General features: G+C 45.2%; 1 protein-coding gene across 1 annotated transcript; it reads left to right on the forward strand.

The window, feature by feature from the left end:
- The first annotated feature begins 5782 nt into the window (after positions 1–5782).
- Positions 5783–7324, forward strand: LOC119361727 (cell number regulator 2-like). Its single transcript, XM_037626856.1, has 3 exons — positions 5783–5870; positions 6468–6539; positions 6663–7324. The coding sequence occupies exons 1-3, from the start codon at positions 5801–5803 to the stop codon at positions 6950–6952; spliced, it is 432 nt and encodes a 143-aa protein (XP_037482753.1). The 5' UTR covers positions 5783–5800; the 3' UTR covers positions 6953–7324.
- Positions 7325–8781: the final 1457 nt, after the last annotated feature.

An 8781-nucleotide genomic window follows, 5' to 3' on the forward strand; every position in this document is an offset into this window, starting at 1 on the left:
GTGTGAGTTTAAACCCTTTCTATACTAGTTACTCTAGTTGTTAGCACTCTCTCTATAATAAAACAAGGGTGCGAGTTTAAACCCTCTGAACCGCTAGCTAATTATTTTTCTCTAAGCGTGACGAGCCCTTCCACGAGGGCAAGGGCTGGGCTGTGCTAAGTTAGTCATACAAGAATTATTTGATACTATCTGAACACAATCAGATTTAAATTCCGGTATAGTTTCTTGAGGTTCAACGATATTTCCAGTATAGTGTCTCGTGGTTCAACAAGATTTCCGTTAACTTACTGGAAATTCCGACCAAAGAAAAAAACCTTACTCACCGCTCATTAAGTAAAGGTGTTAATAAGTCAACATTGTAATTTTGTTAATTACTATCAATAGTTGTATTGGTAGATCTCCTACTAGAAAACCAGAAAAAACACATGGCAGGGTGGGAATGGCCATCTTGTTCTTCCCCACCGGCCACCACCATCTAGCGAGCGCCTCTTTTCACCATGAAAAGACTGCCGAAATGTCGCGAAATCCACTCAACGACAACAGAAACAACACCACGAGATGGACGAGCACCGGCGTACCCACCATTCGTTAAGCAAATAGGAACAACAGCATATTCTCTTGCGCTTAAAGCCTACAGCTAGCCGCAGGCCATAAGCTTTGTTCCCTAAGTGGGCTCAATCAATCACTTGGACAAATGATAATGGCTTTACTATCTTCATAGATGAGCTTTTCGAAAGGAAAAAAAATCTTCATAGTTGAGTATTGATTCTTGATCTTCCTTTGACTTATTGTTCAAATGTATTCAGAAATATATGCAAGGAGAGAAGTAAGAAATCATGTGCCACGGAATCTCTCCAGCTTAAAGAAAAATCCAGCTGGATGGCCAACCATGTCAGAGGGATGGCTGACGATTATGCCATGAGCCATGTAATCGGAGAGTATATGGTACTCCCTCCATTACAAAATATAACGCGCCCACGCTTTTCAAGGTTCAAATTTGACCATAAATTTAACTAACGAGACCGACTGTGGCGGGAGAAAAAATATAATTGCAAAATTCTTTTGAATGCGGATTCACTGGTATAACTTTTGCTTCCACCGCAGTCGGTCTCGTTGGTTAAATTTATGGTCAAAGTTAAAGTACGAGAATAGAGGAAACACTATATTTTGAAACTGAGGAAGTAGTACTAGTGGACTTGCCTTTCTTCTTACGACAGTATGATGATCTTTTGGAAGAAACTGTAGCTGGCAACGACCTCAATGATGCTGAAAGCACACGTGGCCAAACGTTCCAAACATTTGAGGTTCTCCACCAATCATTATAGCGCCCCACTATCTAATGAAAATATTCCCTCGCAAAGAGACAACAGTTCACAAATAACAGTGTCAATACCATGACAATTGTGTATTTTACGGGGAAAAAACACCACAAAAAATATGTAATGAATGGGGTTGTTCTACACTCAGGTACCCATGATGAAAGTACAATTAAAACAAACAGCGTAAAAATATATTTAAATTCTGGAACTTTGTAGTTTCGGTTATGACCAAATGTCGTAGGCTCTTGCAAAATTTTCTGGCCAAAAGATAATCGAAGAGCTCCCTACACAAAATAACAAAATTGGTGCTTAGATTTTTGTGCATTGTTGAGCAGCATATTTGTTTTGTCTGTTCCGCCAAGTGATCCACATTGAAGATACCATTGGAGCAAGTATAAGAATGTGATATAGGCGGACTGTAAGGCATTAAATATTATATTTTTGCTTAGTTGTAGAAGAGAAAAAAGAAGCGGGCTACAGATCAACAGCCGGCTGCAACATGTGCTCTTAGGGACTATCTGAGAGAGTGGAGTGGACCATATATCAATAAAATAGTGCATATTTACATCAAACTATTGTACTTGTAGAGCATCTCCAACAGGCGTCGAACGCGCCGTGCGCAAAAAACTGGTTTGTCGCGCGCCCATCGCCTGATTTGGCGCGGCACGCAGCGCTGGCTCCAGCAGTTGCGCTAAAATGCAGCGCGCGCGTGCCGCTCCAGCAGCGCGCGCGTGCCGCTACAGCAGCGCGCGCGTGCCGCTCCAGCAGCGCGCGCGTGCCGCTCCAGTAGCGCGCAAAAAATGCAGCGCGCACACAATTTTTTTTTTATTTTTAGATAAATCGGAAGCATAGATAAATAAAAACTAGATAGATTGCATAAATAAAAAATGATACAATGGTATTTTACATCGATGCAACTAGATAGATAGTTCGAAAGCATAGATAAACTACAACGCAACTAGATAGAAAACTACTCCAAGTCGCTATCCTCATCACCATCATCATACTCGTCGGTGTCGTCCGAGGTATCGAGCCATATGTCCAACCAACGATCGTCGTTTTCCGTGAAGAACGACCTCCCACCTGCTGCAACGATATCCGACTGCGCATTCGCCAATGCCTTCCGCCGACGCCTCTCCACCCGCGAATTGCGGCGCCTTCGCGTGTCCTCCTCGCGGCGCCTTGCCCAGTAGGATTGCTCGTAGGCGACGTCCTCCGGGTGGCGCCGGCGCCACTCCCCCATGACCCGCTCGTCCTCCTGGGCGAGGAGGAGGCGGCGCTGCCGCTCAGCGTGCTCCGCACGGTCTTCTGCCGTGTTAAGACGAGCCGGCGGGGCGACGTCCAGCGCCCGCTGGAGCGTGTAGACGTCCTGGAAATTCATCTGCCCGCGCGGCCTGCCTAGGCGCCATGCCGCCGCGTCGTACGCGCGGGCGGCCTCGTGTGCCGTCTCGTAGGTGCCGAGGCCGAGCCGGAGTTCGCCGGAGCGTATCTCGGAGTAGTAGCCGCCGTTGGGGCGCAGGCGGACGCCGCGAAAGCCCGACGCTCCTCGGCGGCGCGGCGGCATGGTGGCGCGTCGGGTGGTGGGGCGCTGGAGCGGTGGAGGCGCGCGTGGCAGAGGAGGAGGAAGAGGCGCGTGACAGAGGCACGTGGCAGAGGAAGTGGAGAAGGCGCGTGGCGAGCGCCGCATTTTATAGGCGCGCCGGAAGCGGTGCACCAAACATGGCGCGCGAGCGGCCGCCTTTTCGCGCGCGCGCAAGCGGTTCCCACTCTCGCGAGTTTCCCGCCACCGCTGGAGCGCGGCAAAACGTTCCGCGCGCGCTAAAAGCTGGGTTTACCGCGCGCGCGTCTTTTCACGCGCCTGTTGGAGATGCTCTAACTGTAAGATTGGCCATAGATGACGTAGAATACATATTTATACAATAAAGTTCACATACATGTCTTTTCAACGGTATATTATTTGAACTTAAACCGTATGGAATGTTGGAAACAAATTCAACATGAAAAAGGAGCGGATTTGAAGTAGCTTTCCAAGGACATCTCATTTGCGCCATTCCCATAAACCATTAGAAAATGAGGTAAAAAAATGCAATTCCTGTTTTTGAATATGAAAAGCACATTTCAAAAACTGCTCTTAACCCGTGAGGACTCTGCAAAAACTATCAACATGAGAAGTGATCGCCTTGTGCATAGCTTTTCAACAGTATATTACACGCTTTGTTCCGACAAAATTGCAGAAGTTAATGTTTCGTCGGATTCAGTTCGGGTACTAAGGCAGAGACTGTTCGATGCTGTTAAGAGATATAATATTCTGCGAGTAGCAACATAATAGCTCTGACGTGTGTGTGTGTATGTGTGTGTGTGTGTGTAGTAACAAAGTTGCTAGTTCCAACATTAATAGAGTGTCAACCGCAAAAATAAAATAAATAATAGAATGTAATATGTCAGAGTATAACACACAAGTATATCTCATTTTTAAACAAGCGCCTAGCTACACTGGATGCATAACACCTTGATTAGCTTAACACCTAGTTATGTCCAACAAGTAGCTCCATGCGAAACCTCACGTCAGTTTCAGCCACGACATTCTGCCGAGCAGAGTATCGATGAGACCAAGAAGTGATGGTGGAATTAGATCCATGCACAAACCTCACGTCAGTTTTAGCCACGACATTATGCCAATCAGAGTATGCATGAGACCAAGAAGTGATGCTGGAATTAATCGGCCCTTTCGGTCTTAGCACAACTGCATTTGGCACACACATGAATTTCAGAGAATGAGAGTGGAGGTTGTGTAGAGTTTAGTCTCACTCCATCCATGAACAAAGGTATGCACCATCTTATAAGGGGAGCTCTCGTGCTCCCTTTGGATAGCCATGCTACATTACACCACCCATGTATTCATATAGCGCATGTGCTCGCGAATATAGCCGCGACTTAGAGTCACGTGTGTGTGTGGTGTAAATAAATCAATATCACCATTCACTTTTTACGAGCAGTGATATTCTTTTTGGAGCATCATCTAGTAGGTAACAGCAGACAAAGTCAAGCCGCCAACAAAGTCAACCCTGAAATTGCAAATCATATATACATGAACATGGATCCCGAACATACTAAATTGTTTGGGTTTCAATGACGGGAAGAAGTGAGGGAAACATTGTTCTAAATGAAACATAACAGAGCACCCCAATCAGATGCTTTTCTAGCGCAATTTTACGGGTCTACATGGACATTCCAGAAACCACACACATCATCCTTCGTAGATAATTGGGACAAGCCATCATGCTTCATGACAATCTCTCTTATCTTGCGTACATGCACATCCGGTTCCCCTTACCTCCTGCCGCCAGTGCAATTGAAAAACGGTGAGCGGGAGAACAGAGGATCTCGGCGACGGTTGGTAGGGCGATACCAATGGACCGGGATAAAATTCCCTACCGAATCAGTGTCATAAATTTGTGGCGTGAAAAAAAACAATTCAAAATTCTAAGGGTGGACGAGAGAAATGGCGAGGAGCTAGCACCTGAAACACACCTGATTACTAGTTGATTTTTATCTCGTACATGTGCAAGTGCCTAGTTGTTGTATGATGGAGCGCCGCACAGCCACCGTCGCCCCTGGCCACCGGTCCACTGTAGCTGACTGGATTATCCCTCAGTGTGCCATGCCAACTAGTCTGGCCTTCTCGGCCTCGAGCTCAAGTGTTTCTTTCCTTTTCTGATACCGGAAATTCACTAATGAATCAATGTCGTAATTCTTATAGCGTGGCTCGCCCCACCCTACACCCTACTGGATTCGCGTCCGCTCATCAACGGAAACCGACGAAAACCAGGTGAACCTGCCTGGCTTGGAAATATGTGGCTTTCTTTTTTGGCAGGAGGTAAATATTCGATTGGTCAGTGCGCTAGCTACCTAGTACTACTTTCTTTCTCTCAACTTTTAGTACAAAGTTGAGACGTTTATTTTGGGACGGAGGAAGTAATAGCTAGGGCGTGCAGTGGACGTGTGGCTCCATCACGTTGGATCTTTGTGCGTGTAATAGGCAATCAGATTCTCAGTTGATTGTGGATTTTGCCTACCAAATTCGCCCTTGAAAGGAAAAAGTAGTCTTGCTTCTTTGGCCACCTAGTACCGATCAATCTGGTCCATCGGATCTGCTGGCTGGACGGACTACATTCGCCCATCGTCCCTGTCGTGGAGTACCTCTTTTCTGAAGTGACCCCTCGCACTAACCGTTGGTGTCACCTGGTCACACGTCGATGGTTCACCCTTAGCTACCAGCAAGCTAGCGCACTGGCCGAATAGTTTTCGGCGTCGACGGCGACTCCGCACTACATAGTGCGTGGAGTCGCATCGGCAGAATCCTCAGGTAATGCCACGGCTGGACGTCGGACTGGAGAACGCTAGCCGTCCTTAAATACCGCGCACATGGTAGCTCAAACGGCACACAAGTCCGGCGAGCATCTTTCTGCCCGGACGTCCTCATGGCCGGCCACCGGAACAAGGCCTCCTGGTCCTCCGGCCTCTGCGGCTGCTTCGACGACGTCAGCGGCTGTAAGCTTAACTTGATCTCTCCTGTTCATCTGGAGCAGCGCTGGTACCTGATATATGACTTGAATAGTATGATACATCCTGAGAAAAGCAGTTCTACCATGCGTGGGACATCTGATGCAAGAATCTACCATCCACCGTGTGCTTTGAGATTTATGCTATAATCTATGGGTTTGCAAAATTTTGTCTGGTTTCAGAGTGTTAAATTATGTTCCTTTTCTTGTTTTAACATGTATTCTAGTGTTTCACTGAGTACCGTTGTGTGCTAGTGAATGCAGTCCAAAATATGCAAAATATGCACTCTTATTTGTTGGTACATGATGGAACTTTACAATATACTTTTGAACAAGAAAATAACACGTTGAAACATTATATAACACTCTGAAACAAACTAAATTTTGTAAAAGCCCAAAACTATCGCACAAATCTCAAAGCAGTGGTGGACGGTGGACCACTGCATGGGATATCCCTTGCACGGTTGAAAAACACCTATGATACATTATTATAAATAGAAACAAGAAAAAAAAACCTGATAAAACTATATAAAATCTGAGACAAGTGGGCTTCTTCTAACAATCTGTGCGTCATGTGCATGTTCAGGCTGCCTGACCTTCTTCTGTCCATGCGTTGTCTTTGGGAGGATCGCCGAGATTGTCGACAAGGGAGCCATATGTGAGTTCTTTCTTGCTCCCCATGAGAAAAATACAACAACTTGTGTTTCTGCTAATTGCTGAATGATAATTTGGTCGGGTGTCCGGATCAATGAATGAATGAACCCATTGCTTCTCTTCTCAGCGTGTTGTGCGAGTGGGACAATGTACGTGATGCAGGCCTTGGGGACGACGGCGATAGGCTCCATATTCTACCACTGCTGCTACCGTGCCAGGCTGCGGGTGGAGCATGGTCTGGAGGAGAAGCCATGCGCCGACTGCTGCGTCCACACCTTCTGTGGATACTGCGCCCTCTGCCAGGAGTACCGCGAGCTTAAGAGTCGTGGCTTCGACATGCACGCAGGGTGGCACGCAAACATGGAGAAGATGGGGAAGACCGTCGCGCCCCAAATGAACCAGGGGATGACTCGTTAGTCGAATGAATGCACTACAAACAGTTACCCTCCTCTATATATCCGGGCGGGGGAAGTCAACGTCGAGCTACTTGTTCATTCTTGCTTTTTCATCCATATATGTGCTGGCGTGCTTACCCGTTGCAAGCCGTTCTCCGACCAACCAGCCACCTGACCACCTCCCACCATGTGTCACCATGTGTCAAGTCTATGTTCAACTTTCAATAAGACATGCTATCATGAAAAGAGTCTTGCGTATTTATTAAGGAATCTCCTAATGGATTTTATATCATCTGGATATGTTGAAAGAAGCCCAATTGTCTCAGATTTTATATAGTATTATCAGCTAGTTTCTTATTTCTATCCAGTGTGTATCATAAGTATTTTTTGTACCGTGCAAGGGATATCCCATGCACTGATCCATCGTCCGCCACTGCTTTGAGATTTGTGCTACCATTTTGCTTTTGGACAAAGCTTGGTTTGTTACAGAGTGTTATATAATGTGCCGTTGCCTTATTTTCTTTTTTCAAAAGTGTATCATAAATTTTCATCATGTATCAACAAATAAGAGCTCCTATGTTTTAGATTGCATTTTCTAGTACACAATGGATCCATACGTGGTCGTTGCTACACCATGCAGAAGTGCAGGAGCTTATGATATATGGTTTTGGGAGATGGTAGCACGGGATACATACAACCAATTTGGATTAGGTCTAGTAGTAGGCTATGTTTCTAGGCATATATCCCTATTTTTGCGGGTTGTGGCTTTATTTTTATTTGTTTGGCAATTTTGTACTTCACTAGTGGAACTTCTTACTTGGTTAATAAATATATAGTTGTATGCATCGCAATGATGCAGAAGCCTGGGGATATCCTCGTTTTCTAAAAAAGAAGTGTGTTGATTATCTCAATACAAACCAGCAATACAAATGGCATAGAAGAATTTAGTTCTTACCTTATGATGGAGCTTGAGATGAAAGAATTGAGGTAAAAAGATGCTCTGCTCAGGCTACAGCTTGAGGACCTTCCAAAGGAGTTCTAGTTCACCAATATGCATATATAGACATGGTTCTTCAAAGATTTAATATGCAGAAATGTCACCCTCTTAAAACCCCAATGGTTGTAAGATCCCTTGATGTGGATAAAGGTCCCATTCAAACCTCGAAATGAGAATGAGGAAGTCTTGGGACCCAAAGTTCCATATATGAGAGTCATGGGAGCACTAATGTACCTTGGGAATTACACTCGGCCACACATTGTGTTTGTGGTCAACTACTAGGCATGTATAGTGCAGTCCCAACATGAAGGCATTTGCTAGGCGTCAAAACTATCTTCAGATGCCTCCAGGTACTCATGATCTTGGATCTTGTTACTACAAGAACCAAGACTTAACTATCATGCAGTAGATAAATTTTGATCCCGATAGTGCTATATCTCATACTAGATTTGTGTTTATGTATAGTGTGACAACGATTTCTCATAGGTAATATAAGCAGAACAACGTAGCCAAATGTACTAACCACTTAGACATAGTTGCTTTATATGAATCCTCACATGAATCCATTGGCTCATATGGATAACTAACCTCATCAAGAAGTCACGTGGACTCAATATCGTCAACACCCCCGCAATTATTTATGATGAAACTGCCACTTCCGTTATACAAATTCAATGTTATGAACAATCTCACTAGCATATGGCTCCCTAAATTCTCTACCCTCGTGAGCTCTAGAAGAGAGGGAAAGTGAAGACCTTACAAACTAAACTATGTGATATTCTTGTTGATCTACAAAGTCTCTACCGGCTAGCATCCTATTTTGAAATATGTGCCTGCCGCATTGATATGAGAAA

Source organism: Triticum dicoccoides, chromosome 2B (assembly GCF_002162155.2).
Source record: "Triticum dicoccoides isolate Atlit2015 ecotype Zavitan chromosome 2B, WEW_v2.0, whole genome shotgun sequence".
Taxonomy (NCBI): Eukaryota; Viridiplantae; Streptophyta; class Magnoliopsida; order Poales; family Poaceae; genus Triticum; species Triticum dicoccoides.